At 47.4% G+C, this 21159-nt stretch overlaps 1 protein-coding gene across 25 annotated transcripts in view; it reads right to left on the bottom strand.

Annotated features, from left to right (window-relative positions):
- SFI1 (SFI1 centrin binding protein) overlaps window positions 1-21159 on the bottom strand; it is a 113415-nt gene that overhangs the window by 10512 nt on the left and 81744 nt on the right. For 24 of the 25 annotated variants that reach the window (XR_012089479.1, XR_012089482.1, XR_012089480.1 and 21 more), the window contains 9 exons: window positions 20651-20748; window positions 19501-19567; window positions 14461-14591; window positions 6083-6164; window positions 5591-5769; window positions 4164-4239; window positions 3593-3688; window positions 3049-3125; window positions 1477-1579 (listed from right to left, as the gene is read on the bottom strand). Coding sequence is in view for 21 of the 25 variants with exons in the window: in XM_073006797.1 (XP_072862898.1) it covers window positions 1477-1579; window positions 3049-3125; window positions 3593-3688; window positions 4164-4239; window positions 5591-5769; window positions 6083-6164; window positions 14461-14591; window positions 19501-19567; window positions 20651-20748 (909 nt within the window). In the remaining 4 variants the exon portion in view is untranslated. The remainder of the gene's footprint in view (window positions 1-1476; window positions 1580-3048; window positions 3126-3592; window positions 3689-4163; window positions 4240-5590; window positions 5770-6082; window positions 6165-14460; window positions 14592-19500; window positions 19568-20650; window positions 20749-21159) is intronic. The other variant, XM_073006799.1, reaches the window with a different exon arrangement.

Below are 21159 nucleotides of genomic sequence, written 5' to 3' on the forward strand. Positions count from 1 at the left end.
TATGGGCAGGCAAGGAGCACAGCAAGTCACTACGCCTCCTGGCTTCCGGGGCCACCCCAGGTCTGTGACGGTGGCTCCTGGAGAGGCAAGGCCAAGCTGTTGCCATTTGCTTCTCACACACGCTCCAGGAAGTAACTGCCATGCACGCAGACCGCTGAGCAATAGGACGGGGCCCCAGCCCCTCACATGAAGCCCAGCATCTCGGCTGCTGGGACTCTTCTACCAGGATTTTCATATCATACCCTGCCATCAAGTAGTGAAGTCATTACATACATGGGTCTTCATTCTATTTATTTATATGACTTTTGAGACATAGTCTCGCTCTGTCACCTGGGCTGGAGTGCACTGACATGATCTTGGTTCACTGCAACCTCTGCCTCCCAGGTTCTAGCGATTCTCCTGCCTCAGCCTTGCCTCAGCCTTCCGAGTAGCTGGGATTACAGGCACGCGCCACCATGCCTGGCTAATTTCTGTATTTTTAGTAGGGATGGGGTTTCTCCATGTTGGCCAGGTTGGTCTCAAACTCCTGACCTCAAGTGATCCACCTGACTCAGTCTCCTCAAGTGCTGGGATTACAAGCGTGAGCCATGGAGCCTGGCTTCTATTACTGTTTAGTAAATGGAACACACATACATTGTATACATTCTTCTGTATGAGTGATGCCTACAAAATCACAATCACAAAACACGTGCCCAGGGGATGCCTGGTGCCTGCTCCACAAGCGTCATGAACTCCATTCCCACCAAAAAGGCCTCCTCTTCAAGCTCTGGAGCCAAGCAAAGACTCCTGTGTTCCTCTTCCAGGGGAAGGGAGGCACAGGCTAGCTCCGGAGTTTTTCTTCTTCTTCTTCTTTTTTTTTTTTTTGAGACAATCTTGCTCTTGTCCAGGCTGGAGTGCAGTGGTGCAACCTTGGCTCACTGCACCTCCTGGATTCAAAGTGCCTGTAATCCCAGCGCTTTGGGAGGCTGAGGCAGTGGATCACCTGAGGTCAGCAGTTCAAGACCAGCCTAGCCAACATGGTGAAAACCCATCTCTATTAAAAATACAAAAATTAGGCGGGCATGGTGGCACACGCCTGTAGTTCCAGCTACTCGGGAGATTGAGGCAGGAGAAATCTCTTGAACCTGGGGGATTGGAGGTTGCAGTGAGCTGAGATGACACCACTGCACTCTAGCCTGGGTGACAGAGTGAGACTGTCTCAAAAAAAAAAAAAAAAAAAAAAAAATACTGGTTCTGATAAGAACTAGTTCACTTATGATGTGTTATGTTTCTATTTTAATGCATATTGGTTTGTAATTCAGTAAAAAACTCAACATGTGCCCACATGGGTGTTTGTGTGTGTGCTGGAGGAAAGTTACCCATTTCTAGGTTCCTTATTCAGTTCAAATCTCTGGCACCACCCCCTACATCCCACGCCCTCACCAGAACATAGTCCCCAACTCTCCTGGGTGACCAGCTTGCCTCCTTATACCTCACCTTGGAACATATGGTCCTTCTGTAATGAGCACTTGCTTGAAAGGTTTTTTTGGCTTCATCCACTCGGGCCATGGTGTTCTCCTTCCAGCGACGCAATGCCCCTCTGCAGGTGCATGGGTGCGGGGAGGGCAGATGACACCAGGATGGAGAGAGAAGGGAGGCTTCTGTGAATCATTCCTACTTCTTCCCCTACTCCCGAGTCACGGACTCTACACCTAAGAATGTCTGTTTCACCAACCCATGTTTACGTGCACGTCTATGTCCAACAAATGGCTACTGAGCAGCTGCTCTGGGCTGGGCACCAAGAATGCACGAGGGACCCAGCACTGCTGGAGACCCAACTCCAGGTGCTACGGGGATAACAGGGCATAACCAGACAGTGGCAACACAGGTGACTCACACTGTGATGAGAGCAGTGTGGGGAGATGGAACCCGGAAGGCTGCCTGTGCCGCAGCCTGCTGCTGAGAGCAGTGTGGGGAGACGGGGAACCCGGAAGGCTGCCTGTGCCGCAGCCTGCTGCTGAGAGCAGTGTGGGGAGACGGGGAACCCGGAAGGCTGCCTGTGCCGCAGCCTGCTGCTGAGTTAGCTCGGGGAGTTCTCGCTTATTCCGCCCTGTCTCAAGAGCGGGATGGGCGCTCTATGGGACCCCGTATGAGGGATGGAGGCGTTTATTTTATTTACTTTTTAGAGGCAGGGTCTCACTCCATCGCCCAGACTGGAGTGCAGTGGCATGATCACGGCTCACTGCGGCCTTGACCTTCAGGGCTCAAGTGACCCTCCCACCTAAGCTTCCCAAGTTGCTGAACCACAGGCATACATGACCATGCCTAGCTAATCTTTTTATATTCAGTAGAGACAAGGTCTCGCTGTGTTGCCCAGGCTGGTCTGGAACTCCTGGTCTCAAACGGCCTCCTAAAGTGCTGGGATTACAGGCGTGAGCCACTGTGCCCAGCTAAGGATGGAGGCGTTGAAAGTCCACGAGACCCACTGCCCACAGGCCACCAGGAATATCATGTGCTGAACAAATACAAAGGCAGGAAATGAAAGAGGGGCATGTGGGAGGACTGCTGGGAAGGAGTGAGGTTCGAGTCTGGCTTAGAAAGAGGTGGTAGAAGCTGCAGAAGCGCCCTCCACAGGGGTGAGCCGTGCAGATGGTCTGACAGGGCCCAGAGGTGACTCTGGAGAGTCAGTGACAGGCTTGCAGAGCAAGCTGGAAGGGCACTGCCTGGAAACTGACAGGAAAGGGAGCCGCTGCAGCCTCTGGAGTGGAGGCGGCGACAAGGTGCCTTGCAAAGCTGCACCTTGCAGTGTAAAGCAGGGAGGAAACAAGTGGCCTTTAAGGCATGCAGGTGACAGCTGCTTTCCAAGGTCCCGCCCCGCACACAGCAGGGGCTTAAGACAAATGAAGGCGAACCCATGAGTGAAGTGGAAAAGCCAAGACCATGGTATTAGCTACTAGGAACCTGGGATCATCCCCCACCTGGCCCTCGGCAGGACTCCCTAAAGGGCTGGGGTTTGGAGTGCGTTCCTCGTTCCCCAGTCAGAGCCTGGGAGGCGCCCGGGAGACTCACCGCAGCAGCTGCCTGTTGTGCTGGCTCTCCCTGGCTGCCACCTCCTGGAGGATGCTCCGTACCCTGCCCTGGTAAGTCTGTAGGGGACAAGGAAGACTGAGGCTGCCCTTGGGCCCACACTTCTCCCTGTTTAGGCAGGTCTCGGAGGTGCATCTACCACAAGGCTGCCATGCCCAGAGCACTCAAAAACGGCAGGGAGAGGCCTACAGCCCCTGGTCCCAGGGCCAGCAGACCCTCCCAGACGACAGCGAGAAAGTGTCTCACAGGCCCTCACCTGCTAAGTCAAACCATGGGCCTCCAGGGCCAGGAGCTGCTTTCACTACAAGGCTGGTACCCACCGACAGCACCTGGTTCCACTTGGCCAAGCAAGAATCAAAGAACCCTGTGGCCTAAGGCCCGCTGTCTGGGGCACTTGCTTGGTTTGAGGTGTGTCCCATTACTCTGTTCTGGGCGGGAAAGGAAGAACAAAGAAGGGAAACAAAGTCTCCAGAAACCTCCCCGGTCCCCACAGCACGGAGACCAGGAGGGAAGCAGCAGCTCCTACCACCCACGCCTGCAGCGCCCTGTGCCGCACTCTCTGCTGGTGGTGCAGATCTGCTCGCATCAGCTTCCGCCGCTCCGCCCCCCGCACCGCCAGGCACTGCAGACAGAGGAGAAAGTGGCCACCGTGGGCTGGGGTCTGAGGTGGGGGTGGTTTCCTGCTTTGCCTCCATTTTATATGTCATCTGTGTGAGTGTAAACGACTTAACCTCTCTGGCCCCATCTATAAATATGCGCTTCGTAGGGGTTCTGTGATGACTGGATGAGGCAAGTGCTTGATTTGCAGTAAATGCTCAATTGTGAGTTTAAACGTTTTTTACACTCAGTAGGACTCCTGTAAATGGTTAGATCAGGAATTTTAGACGCAGTAAGTTCAAGAACAGCCTAGTATCTGAAAGAACACAAAATTTTCAGCCAATCATCTCATAAAACTGAGTTAACACTTTATGTGCTGCCTGTTCTCTTCCTTCAGCTCAGAGGTAGGCGGCGTGGCCCATACGTCGCCTGAGTCCCACTGACACACAGCCCACCTGTCCAAAAGTCATACACGGGTGGCACTCGCCACAAAGACTTACCTCCCTCCACTGGCTCCAGGCCCGGCGCAGGAGCTGGGCCACGTGGAATTCTGCTGCCCGCACCCTGCCCGTCCTCCTGTGGGGAGATGGCAGCGCTCAGTGCCGCAGCCCCCACCCAGCAAGGGCACCCTCTACGGGCTCCTCCTCACAGTCCATGGCCCTACTGGTTAAGTTTTGGGGGGAGCAGAGACCCTCTCTGAAGAGCTGCCAAAGAACTTGCACTCTCAGAAAACATGATCACATGTTGGCCTACTTCCCAGGGCTTCAAGTGCCACTGAAGCTCCCATGTGCAGGTGTGAAGCCCCCGACTGAGAAAGTGGTTAAACCTGGTCAGAGTCTGACAGGGAGTGAGATCCTCAGAACACACAGTGGATACTGAAAGGCCCCAAAGCAGGACAGCCCCTGCAGCGGACAAATGGGCTGCCCACCCTCCTCTCTCTAACTACGTGGTGTGGTTAAAAACTGCCATAGCTCACCCACTGGCCACAGCTGCTGGTCCCTATCCCTTATCTGCAGCGGTCAGCTATCACAGCATGGGCCCATCGGTGTATTCCCTGCTATGGCCACTTCTGTTTGTTTAGAGTCTCGCTCTGTTGCCCAGGCTGGAGTGTAGCGGTGCCATCTCGGTTCACTGCCACCTTTGTCTGCTGGGTTCACGCAATTTTCAGGCTTCACTCTCCTGAGTAACTGGGATTCCAGGCTTGTGCCACCATGCCTGGCTAATTTTTGTATTTTTAGTAGAGATGGGGTTTTGCCATGTTGGCCAGGCTGGTCTTGAATTCATCAGCTCAAGTGATCCACCTGCCTCGGCCTCCCAACCTGGCTATGGTCACTTCGAATGGGCCCCAAGTGTAAGCAGGATGTGGCCAATGAGCAGGACCTCCCCGATCCACTGAGAACTTCTATGCCCAGCCAAATTCCTGAGGCTGTGAGTTCCATGAGGTACCCCAAGGTCCTGCTGTTACAATCCTTTTTTTTTTTTTGAGACGGAGTTTCGCTCTTGTTGCCCAGGCTAGAGTAGAATGGTGCGATCTTGGCTCATCATAACCTCCACCTCCCAGGTTCAAGTGATTCTCCTACCTCAGTTTCCCGAGTAGCTGGGACTATAGGCATGCAGCACCACGCCTGACTAACTGTATTTTTAGTAGAGACAGGGTTTTTCCATGTTGGTCAGGCAGGTCTCGAACTCCTGACCTCTGGTGATCCGCCCACCTCAGCCTCCTGAAGTGCTGGGATTACAGGTGTGAGCCACTGCGCCCAGCCAACCTAGTTTTAGTTAGACTCTTTTAGGTTGAACTTCCAGAACTTACAACCAGAGTCTGGGGTAAAGCAATCCTCCGGACAGGCACTTGCAGCAGATGGTGCTGCTAGTACAATCAAAGCTGGCCTGGGATAGAAAGGCTTTTAAGGCAGAACTGGCCACTCACTCTGCTCTGAGCCCTTGGGCACTTTCCCTCCAGAGGCAGAAAACTTTCCTGAGCCGCCCATGGCGGTGGTGGGCACAGGCTGCTGTTTGCCACTCCTGCTCCTGGTGACGTGCTGCTGCCTGCTGGTGCCACGTGAACCAAGACCTATGCAGAAGCTGTCGCTCTGCGTGGAGGATGGCCTGAGGCAGGACAGGAAGGAGAGAACAGAATAAGTCAAGTAGGAGAGAGGCACAGAAGCCAGGAAAGAATTTACAGGCCACAAATAATGACTAAGGCAAAAGGAATGGACGTCAGAATGCGGTACAGCCCAGAAGCTGTCTGTAGGCTCCACTGAGAAAGGACAGATGCCCCAGAGCCTGCCCTGCCTCAAGAGTCACAGGCAGGAGCCCTCCAGTGAGGTCCGAGCAACTTCCTGAGGAGGGAAGGCCATGAGTGCAATGGCTTGAATCAGATCCTGCCCATCCACACATCTCCTCAGGGGCAGCCACTAACCATTCTCTCTGCCAGGCGGTTTTCTTGATGCTGAAACGTCTTCTGCCTCCATATAGAAAATACTTGCTTCTCCAATGTCTCCCTAAAAAACAAGGAAGAATGTAAAGCACTTAACAAAACCAAAAATTAACCCAAACAGAACTAGAAGTTCCAAATAATTGGATTTTTCCTTTTATACCATGCTATTGTATAAGAGGTGAGTTAAGTGGCTGGGCACAGTGGCCCATGTCTGTAATCTTAATACTTTGGGAGGCCAAGGCAGGAGGATCGCTGGAGGCCAAGACCAGCCTGGGCAACATAGCAAGACTCCATCTCTACAAAAAAATTTAAAAATTGCTGGGTGTGATAGTGTGTGCCTGTAGTCCCAACTACCTGGGAGGCTGAGGTGGGAGGATCGCCTGAGCCCAGGAGTTTGAGGCTGTGGTGAACTATGATCATGCCACTCCACTCCAGCCTGGGCAACAGAGTGAGACCCTGTCTCTGAAAAAAAGAGGTGAATAAACTTAGATGAGGGAGAAAACAACACAAAGAGAAAGGGAAGGAAAGCAGACAGCCAAAAAACCACAAACTTTTAAAAAGGCCAACATTTTCCAAGTTATTTCTGGTATCAGCCAAGCCTTCACCCCGTACGAAAAACAGTCTGACCCTGAGACCTCAGGTCTTCATTAATTCTATATTGACTTAACAACACTGATAAAGGATTGTTTGTGGAGCCCTTTCCAGTGCACACTGACCAATCCTTTGGGGACCTGTTGAAAAACAAGGGGCAGACCCCTAAGGCTGACTGAGCAAGGCGGACAGGGGTCCCAGGAAATTGTATTTTAAACAAGTGTTCCAGGTGAATTAGGAAAGTAGAAAGGTTTGGGAACCACTGTTTTGTCATCTCTGCCTAGGCCTACCAGATCACCATTAACAACATCAAATCCTGCAACAGCAGTGCTGGGATAATTGATCAAAAGTCACTAGGAGCGCCATGCTGGTGGAGCCATCGGATCCGTGTTCAGCACTGCGGGATCTCGCTCCCCTGACGTTTAACACACAAGACACATCACTTAAAGCAAAGATTCCACTTCCAGGAAGAACACAGTCACTGGTCTTGGACCTACCCTCTGGCCATATATGACAAAACTAGGCAAAACATATGTGGCAACTGTCTTCAGGCGCTGGACAGTAAGTGTAGATTTTGGTGCTGAAAAGACAAGACACAGGCAAGGTGAGCCCCGAGGCTGCCCAGACTTTCTGCCTGGGGGCACCTTCTAAACAGTGAGAGGAAGGGAGGCTAAGCAGAGCCTCCCTCAGCCTCAGTGAGCTGAGGAGGCAAAGACTGGAGTTCATGACTGCCAGAGGGGCTGGAATTTGGGGGCAGGGTACTAGAAAGGAGACAGCCGAACATAGCGAAGTACCCAAAATTTCACTGAGATTGTCCCAGGTCCTCAGATGAGGGCCACACGTGCAGACTCCTGGAGGCCTGGCAGAGAGTGACCATGCAGGGCCAAGAGGAGAACAGAGACAGGAGAAGCTGGACAGGGTTGTAAGATGGAGCTCTGGCCCAGCCAGAGTTGAGAGACCAGACACAGAAGCTGAGATCGTTCGACCCCAGTTGACCTTAGTATAAAAACACTAAAAGATCATCTTTAGGCTGAAGGGAAATGATACAGATGAACATTCAAATGTATAGGAAGACACAAGGAACACTGGAAAGGGAAAATATGTGGGTAAATGTAAAAGGCTGCATTTTTTCCTTCTCGATTTATAAAAAGACTACTGGTTATTTAAAGCAAAAATTGTAACGTTGTAGGCTGTGTGCATGGTGGCTCATGCCTGTAACCCTAACACTTCAGGAGACAGAGGCAGGAGGAGTGCTTGAACTCAGGAGTTCAAAACCAGCCTGGGCAACATAGTGAGACCTCGTCTCTACAATCAATCATTAGAAATAAAATGTATGACAAAAAGTACCACTGGTTGGGGGTGGTGGCTCACTCCTGTAATCCCAGCACTTTGAAAGGCTGAGGCAGGGGGATGTCTTGAGCCCAGAAGTTCAAGACCAGCCTGGACAACATAATGAGACCCCACAATGTTTATTTCTAAAAATAATAATATCATCAAGGATGGGAACAAAATAGAATTTTATTGTTTTATGTTCTTGCACTAAACATGAAATGGTATATTAATTCTAAACAGAACTGGGCCAGGCATGGTGGCTCACACCTATAATCCCAGAACAGTAAGAGGCCATGGCAGGAGGATCACTTGAGCCCAGGAGTTTGAGACTAGCCTGGGCGACATAGTGAGACCCTTTCTCTACAAAAATTAGAAAAAAAAATTAGTTTGGTATGGCGGCACACATCTGTAGTCCCAGCTGCTTGGGAGGCTGAGGTGGGTGTATCACTTTAGCCCAGGAGGAAGAGGCTGCAGTGAGCCAAAACTGTGCCACTGCACCCCAGCCTGGGTGACAGGACAAGCTCCTGTCTCTAAAACATAAACAGATAGATACATAGACAGACAAACAGAGAGATACATACATACAAACAGCTGTAATAAGGATGCACACTGTAATTCCTAAAACAATCTAAAAACTACAAATAATACAGAGCTAAAAAGTTGATGCAGGAAATACAATACTAAAAAATTTAAATGAACCCTTAAAAAGGCAGAAAAAAGGCTGGGCGCAGTGGCTCATCCCTGTAATCCCAGCACTTTGGGAGGCTGAGGCGGGTGGATCATGAGCTCAGGAGACTGAGCCCATCCTGGCCAACATGGTGAAACCCTGTCTCTAATAAAATACAAAAAAATAGCTGGGCATGGTGGTGCATGCCTGTAGTCCCAGCTACTCAGGAGGCTGAGGCAGGGGAATCACTTGAACCCAGGAGGTGGAGGTTTCAGTGAGTCAAGATCGCGCCATTGCACTCCAGCCTGGCGACAGAGTAAGACTCTATCTTAGAAAAAAAAGGAAAAAAAAGGAAGAGAGAAACAAAAAACAGATGTAGACATCAGCCCAACCATATCAGTGATTACATTAAATATAAATGAACCAAACAACTCAATGAGAGAATAAAGTCTTTTTGGCCAAGCATGGTGGCTCACACCTGTAATTCCAGTACTTTGGGAGGCGGAGGTGGGTCGATCACGAGGTCAAGAGATCGAGACCATCCTGGTCAACACGGTGAAACCCTGTCTCTACTAAAAATACAAAAATTAGCTGGGCGTGGTGGTGCGTGCCTATAGTCCCAGCTACTTGGGAGGCTGAGGCAGAAGAATCGCTTAAACCTGGGAGGCAGAGGTTGCAGTGAGGCGAGATCGCACCACTGCCACTGCACTCCAGCCTGGCAACACAGCAAGACTCCATCTCAAAAAAAAAAAAAAAAAGGCGTTTCAACAAATGGTGCTGGAAAAACCTGATAAACACAGAAAAAAATAAACCTTGACTCCTACATCATACCATACATAGAAAAAAATTCAAGATAATCATTGACCTAAATGCAAATGCTAAAACTTAAAGCTTGCAGATAAAATATAGGAAAATATCTTTTCAGATCTTACAGTAGCAAATATTTCTTAGGGAGGACCCTAAAATCACTAAGCATAAAAAAAAGGATAAATTGGGCCAGGCGTGGTAGGTCACACCGGTAATCCCAGCACTTTGGGAGGCTGAGGTGGGCAGATCATGAGGTCAGGAGTTCGAGACCAGCCTGACGAACATGGTGAAATCCTGTCTCTACAAAAATTAGCTGGGCGTGGTGCTGTGCATTTGTAATCCCAGCTACTCAGGAGGCTGAGGCAGGAGAAGTGCTTGAACCTGGGAGGCGGAGGTTGCAGTGAGCTGAGATTGCGCCACTGCACTCCAGCCTGGGCAACAGAGTGAGACTCCATCTCAAAAAAAAAAAAAAAAAAAGATCAGTTGGACTTATTAACCCAACAGAAATCAAACACTTCTGCTCACCAAAAAAAAATATATATATATTCAGCCGAGCGTGGTGGCTCATGCCTGTAATTCCAGCACCCTGGGAGGTCAAAGAGGGTGGATTACCTGAGGTCAGGAGTTCAAGACCTGCCTGGCCAACATGGTGAAACCCCGTCTCTACTAAAAATACAAAAAATTAGCCAGGCGTGGTGGCGGGCGCCTGTAGTCCCAGCTACTCAGGAGGCTGAGGCACAAGAATCGCTTGAACCTGGGAAGCAGAGGTTACAGCGAGCCAAGATCGCGCCATTGCACTCCAGCCTGGGCAGCAAGAACGATACTCCATCTGAAAACAAAACAAAACAAAACAAACAAAAAAAAAACATGCAAAACCAACCGATGATGACTGAAATCAGAACACCGGTTACCTATGCAGGGTAGAGACTGACTGGAGGGACGTGAAGGAACCTTCTAGGGTAATAGAAATGTTCTATATCTTGACTGGAGTGTTGATTATATAGGTATATAAATTACGAAAACTCGGCCAGGCATGGTGGTTCACGCCTGTAATCCCATCTCTTTCGGAGGCCAAGGCAGGCGGATCACGAGGTCAGGAGATTGAGACCATCCTGGCTAACACGGTGAAACCCTGTCTCTACTAAAAAAAAAAAAATACAAAAAATTAGCCAGGCGTGGTGGTGGGCGCCTGTAGTCCCAGCTACTCGGGAGGCTGAGGCTGGAGAATGGCATGAACCCAGAAGGTGGAGCTTGCAGCGAGCCGAGATCGCACCACTGCACTCCAGCCTGGGTGACACAGTGAGACTCCGTCTCAAAAACTAAAAATAAAAAAAAAAATTATGAAAACTCATCAAATTTTATTTAAAATTTGTGCCTTTCACTGTATATACATTTTATCTCAATTAAAATAAAAGACAAACCAGTTTTGTCTCATTCTCAGTACCTTTCACTGGAGGGTTATAAATTTCATATAGCTTTAAAATATATAGTTTTAAAATTTACATATAAATTTTACAAATAAAAAATTACTTTTAGCCATAATTCATGAGATTCCATCATAAAATCTGCCTATATTCCTAAAACATTAAAAAATACCCTAAGAATATCAAAGATACATATTTATTTGGAACTTTAATTTGCTAAACTCCAAACCAATCCTCTGAACACGTACTTACCATGAGAGTCACAAATTAAACCAACTCCAGGGGCCAGGGGGATAGTTCATATTTTTGTGCCAGGCCCTTGGCTTGTATTTTACATGTATTATCCCATTTCATTTTCATGACAACCATATGAGATAGAGACTATGGCCACATCATCTCAATTTTACATTCGAGGACACTGAAGCTCAGAGACACACTGACTTGTCCAGGGTCACAGAGCTGGCAAGTAACAGAGCATAGGTCGGAACTCAGGCTTGTCCAGCTTCTAAGCCAGACTCTCAGTCACTCTGCTCATGAACAAGGAAAACAGGAATCTGAAAAACCAAGTTTCGCAAAAAGGTCCAACCAAGCCAAAACAGGTAAAAATCTAGATCAGGCCCACACCGTCCTGCAAGCCTCCTGGCTATCCCGTCTCCACATCACCCTCCGCCCTTTTCCTCCAGAGTGATAGCTCTAAAACCACCCAAAACTGCTCCCTAGCAAACAGCCCTTAAAGGCTCCTCTTGGCTATTTTGAAGGTACTTTTAATTTTTGGTTCTCACAGCATACAAAATACAAAAAAAGAAGAGAACCAAGCATGGCTACTTGTTAGTAAAAAAACAAAGGGGTACTGTGTGTGTGTGTTTTAAGTACTGAAGCCATTTTTTTTTGAGATGGAATCTTGCTCTGTTGCCCAGGCTGGAGTGCAGCAGTGTGATCTTGGCTCACTGCAACCTCCATCTCCTAGGTTCAAGTGATTCTCCTGCCTCAGCCTCCCGAGTAGCTGGGATGTGCGCCACCACACCGGGCCAATTTTTGTATTTTTAGTAGAGATGGGGTTTTGCGATGTTGGTCAGACTGGTCTCGAACTTCTGACCTCAGGTGATCTGCCTGCCTCAGCTTCCCAAAGTACTGGGATTACAGGTGTGAGCCACCGCGTCCAGCCTGAAGCCAGCCATTTTTTGAAGGAATCTTATACCAGCCCACAATATAGGACCTAGGTAAAGGCAAAGCTGCTCTGTCTGCAGAAGCTGGAAGAGACAAGAGTTGTCCTTTCATCACCCTCTATTCTCCGTGGCCACCACCTAAAACCATCTCCCTGGACTTCATGCTAAGGAACCCAGAGTTTTGGCTAATCTCAAACTAGCATTCAAAACCCTCCAGATGGATAGATGGACAGACAATTTATTTATTTATTTATTTATTTATTTATTTATTTATTTATTTATTTCGAGATGGAGTCTCTCTCTGTCGTCCAAAGCTGGAGTGCAGTGGCGCCACCTCAACTCACTGTAACCTCTGCCTCCTGGGTCAAAGCAATTCTCGAGCCTCAGCCTCCAGAGTAGCTGGGATTACAAGCACGCGCCACCACGCCCTGCTAATTTTTATATTTTTAGTAGAGACAGGGTTTCACCATGTTGGCCAGGCTGGTCTCAAACTCCTGACCTCCAATGATCCACCCACCTCAGCCTCCCAAAGCGCTGTGATTACAGGCACAAGCCACCGCACCTGGCCTGAAATTCTCCAGATTTAAGATGACTGCAACGTCTCCCAATGCATGCCCCTCCATCTCACCCCTCTGTCCTAAGATAAAGTACACTGAACTTAAGGTAATTTCCCAAACTGTCACTTTACTAGTTCCATGCACCTGCTCAAATATCTGTTGAATATCTATCTATAGGGTCAGCCCAATCCCTTCAGTCTGGGCCTCCCCATCTTGCCCACTCCAACCACCATCCTCACCCTCTCACTCACAGGAAGCCTCTCCCAGATACTTCCATGCTCAGCCTCCCTCGGCACTAGCTCTGAGCGCTGGAAGAACTTGTGGCTGACATGACTGGGGACACATGGATCTATTCTCTTGAATTGGTTCTCAGTTGTTTCTTGTATGTCAATCTTATCTCCTCACAAAAATTTCCTACAAAGTCATCAAAAAGCTCTTCCTCTTGATCAAGAAGAAAGCACCTGGACTTTGGAACTGGAGATTTGAATTTAAACCCTGGCTGCGCCACTTACTAGCTGTGCTACCACTTATCATTTTGAACATGATCTCTCAGGATGGCTGTGAAAAGGAAATTATTAATGAAGATAATGATGCCATGGGCAGAATGAGTTTATGTATTTGTTTTCTGTCTTCCATCACACAATGCCCAACACAGTGGCAGACATACAGTTAGTAATAATTTCTTCATTACAGACCGGGCGTGGTGGCTCATGCCAGTAATCCCAGCACTTTGGGAGGCCAAGGTGGGCGGATCACAAGGTCAGGAGTTCGAGACCAGCCTGGCCAACATGGTGAAATCCCGTTTCTACTAAAGATACAAAAAATTAGCTGGGCATGGTGGCGCACACCTGTAATCACAGCTACTTGGGAGGCTGAGGCAGGAGAATTGGTTGAACCCAGGATGTGAAATTTGCCGTGAGTTAAGATCATGCCATTGCACACCAGCCTGGGTGAAAGGACAAGACTCCATCTCAAAAATAAATAAATAATAATTTCTTCACTATGTCCCACCACATACTAACAACCCGCTGTGGGCAAGTTTGCCCCTTGTGGGAACTAAAAGGATGTAGCTCTGCTCCTTGAGCTTTCTAATTTTTTTTTTTTTTTGAGACGGAGTCTTGCCCTCTTACGCAGGCTAGAGTGCAATGGCGCAATCTCGACTCACTGCAACCTCTGCCTCCCGGGTTCAAGCAATTCTCCTGCCTCAGCCTCCTAAGTAGCTGAGATTACAGGCATATGCCACCACTCCGGGCTAATTTTTGTATCTTTAGTAGAGATGGGGTTTCACCATGTTGGCCAGGTTGGTCTTGAACTCCTGACCTTGTGATCGGCCTGCCCTGGCCTTCTGAAGTGCTGAGATTACAGGCGTGAGCCAACGCGCCCGGCCCGACCTTTGTAGTTTTGTTGATGACTATAATTTCAAGACTTCAAAAAGCCAGGTCTAGCAGAACAGGAATGAAGTGTTTTGGGGAAATGACACTCAAGAATGTCTGCCAAGGTGATGCAAGGTCCTACCATGCTCTGATCCAGAAAGCTAATGGGCTGCTTTAATGGAGCTCTCTGTGGCTAATGATGAAACAGGCTGTTTTGAAAGCCCTTGCAATAAAGATGGACAAAAGATCTCCCAGGGGAAATACTGTCTTGTCTTTTCCTGCTAGATGAAATCAATGAGCCCACATTATTGAAAATCCAGGAAGTACTAGTACTAGGGCCTGGGGTCTGGGAAGCCAGAAAAAGCACAGCAAATGGGCTGCGTGATTGGCAGAGTTAGATTTGAGACATCTGCCCCACTGCAGACAGGAGCTGAGCACTATACCTGTGGAAACGTGTTGCTCTTGCATTGAGGACATTGTCCTGCTGGCGCCATCGCCAGAGTCTCTTCCATGTGTGGAAGGCAGCAGGCAGGGCTCTCTGCTGGAAATGACCATCTGCTCTGGCCTGTAGCCGCTGAAGCAAAACAAAGAATGACCATTGCAATTAACTTTTTTTTTTTTTTAAATATGACCTTTCAGGGTCACACTCTTGTGGGAGGATTGCTTCCTACATAATAAAAATAAGAAAAAGATGAAAATTATTATCTTTGCCAATATGCTAGAAGAAAAATGAAAGAGGTGGAAAAATTTTCACTTAAACATTGGTTAAGCATTTCTACAAATACATACACACACACACTCTCTCTCTCTCTCTTCCCCATGACTTAGGTGTTCATACCCATTACCTGTTTCACTGTCTGTTAGCATTCAACTCACTGATATGTATGGGGTTTTCAAACCTAAACAATTTATTAGTCCTTTGTCATGTGTTATAAATCTAAATATTTCCCAACTCCATAATATTTATCTTTTCATTTTGTTTATAGTGTTTGTCATACATATTTATGTAATTATCAAAGTCTACTATTTTACTGATACATCAGTAGGTAAGACAGACAATGGAAGTAAGAATATACTGTAGGCCGGGCGCGGTGGCTCAAGCCTGTAATCCCAGCACTTTGGGAGGCCGAGACGGGCGGATCACGAGGTCAGGAGATCAAGACCATCCTGGCTAACCCGGTGAAACCCCGTCTCTACTAAAAAATACAAAAATCTAGCCGGGCGAGGTGGCGGGCGCCTGTAGTCCCAGCTACTCGGGAGTCTTGAGGCAGGAGAATGGCGTGAACCCGGGAGGCGGAGCTTGCAGTGAGCTGAGATCCGGCCACTGCACTCCAGCCTGGGCGACAGAGCGAGACTCCGCCTCAAAAAAAAAAAAAAAAAAAAGAATATACTGTATATGCCTCCATGATCCAAAACTTTGGGGGAAAAAGCATATATGCATGTGTAGAGGTTTTCTTCTTTTTTTTTTTTTTTTTTTTTTTGAGATAGATTCACTCTGTTGCCAGGCTGGAGTGCAGTGGCACAATCTCAGCTCACTGCAACCTCTGCCTCCCGGGTTCAAGTGATTCTCCTGCCTCAGTCTCCCAAGTACCTGGGACTACAAGGCATGTGCCACCACACCCAGCTACTTTTTGTACTTTTTAGTAGAGACGGGGTTTCAACATGTTGGCCAGAATGGTCCTGATATCTTAACCTCACGATCCGCCTGCCTTGGTCTCCCAAAGTGCTGGGATTACAGGTGTGAGCCACTGTACCCGGCCAACACGTGTAGAGGTTTTAAAAACATGGCTGCAAATTCTTTCATCTTCCTTCACTGAGAAGTGACCTATATTCCCTCCCCTTGCATCTGGCTGGGATAGTGACTGCTCTGACCAATAGGGCATGGTAAAAGTGACACTATGTTAGTTCTGAGGCTATATAAAGAGCCACAGAGCTTCTGACTTGTTCCTGGAACACTCATCTTGAAGCCCTGATGGCTGACTACCCCAAGGCCGCCATGCTGCAAGGAAGCCCAAGCCTCACAAAGAGGTCATATACAGGCTCTTTGGCTAACATTCCCAGTTGAGCCCAGTCTTTGAGTCATTCAAGTCCAGGATCTAGAGACGTATGAAGAAACTTCTAGATGATTCTAACCCCTTGCCATTAGAATCTTTTCAGCTGAGGCTGATTTTGGAGCAGAAACCAACCATTCCCATAATGTTCTGTCTCAATCTTTGAGAATCCATAAAGCATAAAAGAATGGTTGTTGTCTTATACCACTGAACTTGGGGTGATTTTTTACACAGCAATAGATAACTGGATCAGTATGCATATGTATATGTATGTGAATAGATGGGTACATACACTCCTACCCCCATAGAGGAATACCAGGTTCACCCATTAAATGTCATGAATGGTTTCATTTTTTCTTCTTTATGTCTTTTTATACTTCCTAAATTTTCTATAATGTCTACACATTGCTTTTCTTTCTTTCTTTTTTTTTTTAATGGGCATTTTCAAATGTAAGCAAAAGTAGAAGCCGACAGTATAATGAATACCTATGACCCTACCACCCAGCTTCAACAGTGAGCAAACAATTCGCCATTCTGCAGAGCACCATCCTTTGGTATTCGTGGGGGACTGGTTCCAGGGTCCCTCTCAGATACCAAAATCCATGGATACTCAAGTCTCTTACATAAACTAGTATAGCAGGCCAGGTGCAGTGGCTCACGTCTGTACTCCCAGCAGTTTGGGAGACCGAGGCAGGCAGAGCTCAGGAGTTTGAGACCAGCCTGGGTAACATAGCGACACCCCACCTCTACAAAAAAATACAAAAATTAGCTGGGCATGGTGGCTTGCACCTGTAGTCCCAGCTACTTGGGAGGCTGAGGCAGGAGAATCGCTTGAACCTGGGGAGAGTGAAGCTGCAGTGAGCCAAGATCATGCCACTGTACTCCAGCCTGGGTGACAAAGTGAGACCTGTCTCAAAAACAAAACAAAACAAAAAACTAACAACAACAACAAACTGATGTGGCATCTGCATATAACCTAGGCAATCCTCCTGTATACATCTCAAGATTACTCATAATACCTAACACGATGTAAATGCTATGTAAATAGTTGTTATACTATATTGTTTATATATTGTTTAGGGACTACTGACAAGAAAAAAAGGTCTGCATATGTTGAGTACAGACACAACCATTCTTTTTTTCCTCTGAATATTTTTTTCCATGGTTGGTTGAATCCATGGATGTGGAACCCACAGATACAGAGGGCTGACTGTATGTCACTTTTTAAAAAGGAAGAAACCCACAGAAAATAATATTTTTATCTTGTCTAAGAATAGAAAGAACTGACGTGCTCCTGGGATACCTACACTGAGAGGTGATATTCAGATTGTCAGCTAAAGGTTTAGGAATGACGAAGCAGTGCTCTTCCTATTTTTCAGACCTGCTATAACTTTGAAAGCAGGCCATGCTAGATCAGCGTGAGAGATGAAAATGCTGACCCCAGACTGGCTGCCAGTGTTGGGTCCCTGTGTCAAGGGGAGTGCTCGTTTTCCAGGAAGGAAATAGAAGAGACCCTCAGCTTTCCACCTTGAATAAATACAACCTTTCAACTCTGACACTCAGTCTTTTTCTGAAAGGCTTTCCTACATTCTGGTGAACTTGCATTACTTGAACTTAAGATAACAAGTGGCAATGTCTTTTCAAAGCCAGTAACATAATCCAAAGGCATGTCAAAGAATGCAGTGACTCTAGCATTTCCTAAGTGTGGGAGGCAAGAGTGACGCAAAAAGAGGCCATGCCCTATAGCATCCAAGCTCTACCAATTGATATCATCCTTGGAAAAAAGCTCTGAAGAAATCAACGGCGGTTCATTTGTTGGTCTGTGCATTCATTCATCCAAATATTAGCACATACCCCATGCCAAGCACTGTGTCGGGCTAAGGAGGAAAAAGGGACAGGCTGTACTCTAAAGGACTTCACAGCCTGTGAGGAAAGAGAAGCCAGTGAACAACCACAAGATGAATATTCTGATAAAGCCATGCCTCAGGGGTAGGGGTGGAGGTGGACTGGCCTGGGGAGGAGGTGACATCTGAGCTGGAAAGGAGTGTGAAATTGAGAACTGGAGGTACAAAGAGAAGCAGGAGAGATAAGCAAGATAAGCAGGAGAGCACAGAGGACCTTTAGGGAACCACTGGAAGCTTAACCGGTCAGAGTGCAGTTGTGAAGGAACAGAGTGGTAACAGGAAAGGGGAGAGAAACAGACAGGGACCGGCTCCCAAAGGAGTTTGTAGGCCTTGCTAAAAATTTGGATTCTATCCCCAAACTATAGGGAACTAGCTAACAGGTGAATTTAAAGATTCGCCTCTCAGACTCCAGCAGAAGATGGAGGTATGGGTAGGGTGGGCAGCATAAAAATAACTGGGAGGAGTTTGGTTTGTGTCTTCCTCTGTTACACTCCAGAGATGACCAAAAAGGGGGCACTTCTCACAAGGGCAGACACCATCAATTGAACCCTTTCCCAGTGAGTGTCAACATGGCCTTGAAATCCTTCTCAGTTCAACATTCCAGAAGGTACTCCCAATTGGCAGAATGAGCTTGTAAGGTCACACTTATTTGTCACCCTGGTGCTAAAGTATGAGCCCTGGGAGAGCAGGAATTTTGTTGACTTTATATCACGGTTGTATCCTCAGTGCTTAGTGCAGTGTCTGAGGCACAGCAGTTGCTCAGTGTTTCTTAAATGGAATGAATCTATCTTTCTCAATCTGCCTTTACTTATTTGTGGTCCTGACCTCACATCCTCCACCTCCGGGGTACATGACTCTCACACTGTTTAGTACTGGGATGCAGCACTTACGCTCTGCACCTCTCCGTGTATCTCTTGCAGGTCCCACTGGGTGATGGGCTGGCTAACTCAGAGACTAAAAGAATTTCAGTAAAGGTGTGAATCGCTGATAAGAGCTCAGTACTTTCAGAGAGAACTTGCATTTTCATAGCAGATAAGAAATGGGAGTTATCAGAGGTGGAAACTGGAAGAAATGCCTTTGAGCCTTTTTTTTTTTTTTTTTTTTGAGACGGAGTCTCGCTCTGTCGGCCGGGCTGGAGTGCAGTGGCCGGATCTCAGCTCACTGCAAGCTCCGCCTCCCGGGTTTGCGCCATTCTCCTGCCTCAGCCCCCCGAGTAGCTGGGACTACAGGCGCCCGCCACCTCGCCCGGTTAGTTTTTTGTATTTTTTAGTAGAGACGGGGTTTCACCGTGTTAGCCAGGTTGGTCTCGATCTCCTGACCTCGTGATCCACCCGTCTCGGCCTCCCAAAGTGCTGCGATTACAGGCTTGAGCCACCACACCCTGCCGCCTTTGAGCTTTTTCAACACCCTGTCTTCCAAAGAAGAACGACAAGACTTCTTGGCATAGGTCTTTTCCAAGAATCTTTCCAAAGCAAATGGGTCCAAGAATGTAAGGCAGGAGAGCAATCTGCTAAAAAGTACTCCATACCTGCTTGTACCGCCTCTTCTGAGTATACTGTAGCCACAATTTGATACACTTGCACAGCAGTGCTATCCTGAAACAAAAGGAAGAACATCGCGTTTTTAAAACTTTGTTTTAAGGCAGGTAAATCGGGGTATAGTTACTTCCTGTGAGTTAAAGGCACCCCATGGACTTATTAGTTTCACTCTAGGAGAGAGGGCAGTAAGAACCTGGTATCTAATGTAAAATCTGTCAACCTCTGATTCTGGACTGTGGATTGCCTAAAATGTTGACAACTTTCTTGTAAAACCTAATGAGACCACCAAAAGCACAGTAGCTCTGGAGTTTAGGAAATATGTATGAAGTCCCCTAGATAGCCTGAACTTCCTGGTTTCATGGCCGAAGCCTGGGGGTCCGTGACATGTTGCCTCTCACACTAGGTTTTGTAAACCAGGGTTTGGAATAATATGTCTTGATAACTCTAAATGAGTCAGTTAATTATGGGAATTCTCACTAACTCATTAAAAAATGCTTCAAAATTGGACCTAAACTATGCAAAATAAGTTGATTATACTGTGCAGGGAGGGAAAGGGGAGAGCAAAGAAAGGGAGGACGTATTGAACATTTCTGGCAGCAAGAAAGTTCGTACTTCCTTGCGCTGCGGAGTAAGATCTTACTCTTCCTTGTAGGGAGGGGACCAGGCAACTTTTATTTTTCCCTTTATACTTTCCACCCTATACATTCTGAGTTTTCCTCACAGAAATGTAGTGTTCTTATTTATTTTAACTGAACGACTAGCTCTAAAATATTGACAACATTCCCTGCACACTTTAAGACCGAGTCACAAATGTCCCTGACCCTTCTCTTTAACACTAGTAATGCATGAATTCTAACTTGGGAACATATTGATGCCTGTAGGACCAAGGCAGTGAGCGACCAGGCACATACTCCCAACTATGGTGGCCAAGAACTGACGCACATATGCTTATTCTATCTCCCATCTGATCAGCCAAAATCCCAGATTCAGGAACAAATGGTTTACAGCAGGACCTCCACCCCAGCAGGCCTTTCTGAATCTGCCACACTAGCGCATAGAAGGGCAAGCGATTACCCCGGGAAAACAGTAAGTCAGAGCCACAAAGTCCCTGAGAGCCAGGGATGAAGCCAGAGTCCCTACCTGTAGTGGTCCCAGGCAGCATGCAGTAAGGGGAGCTGCTCTCTTTCCTTTTTCTCCTCAATCTGAGACTGCCAGAGGTTCCAGAACCTGTGCAGCAGCTAAAGCACGGTAGGAAGAAAATGGAAATTTACTGAGATGAAAGGTAAAACAGTGAATCCTTACTCCAACAGACTGTGAGCTCCCCCAAAGCAGGAATTACCTCAGTTAGGAGCAGCCAACATACATTGGGCATACAAATTAATGATGGCTGAACTATAGAGCTATTCTGGGCCAACATAAAAGGCAAAAAGATGGTTCTTCCAGTCTATGGAAATCTAGATGAAGAAGCTATTCCTAATCTCACAGAAGACAAGGACATTTCAGAAAGCCATTCTGGAAATTAAAACTGATTTTATTGCATATTCCTACCTATGAAGTAGTCTTGCATAAATGTTTAATTTCAATCTAAACAAGTCCTTAGATGTAACGATTATAGGAACCATGTAGACCAAAGGAAAATTAAATGATAT

The sequence above is a fragment of the Chlorocebus sabaeus genome, chromosome 19 (genome assembly GCF_047675955.1).
Source record: "Chlorocebus sabaeus isolate Y175 chromosome 19, mChlSab1.0.hap1, whole genome shotgun sequence".
In the NCBI taxonomy this organism is placed as follows: Eukaryota; Metazoa; Chordata; class Mammalia; order Primates; family Cercopithecidae; genus Chlorocebus; species Chlorocebus sabaeus.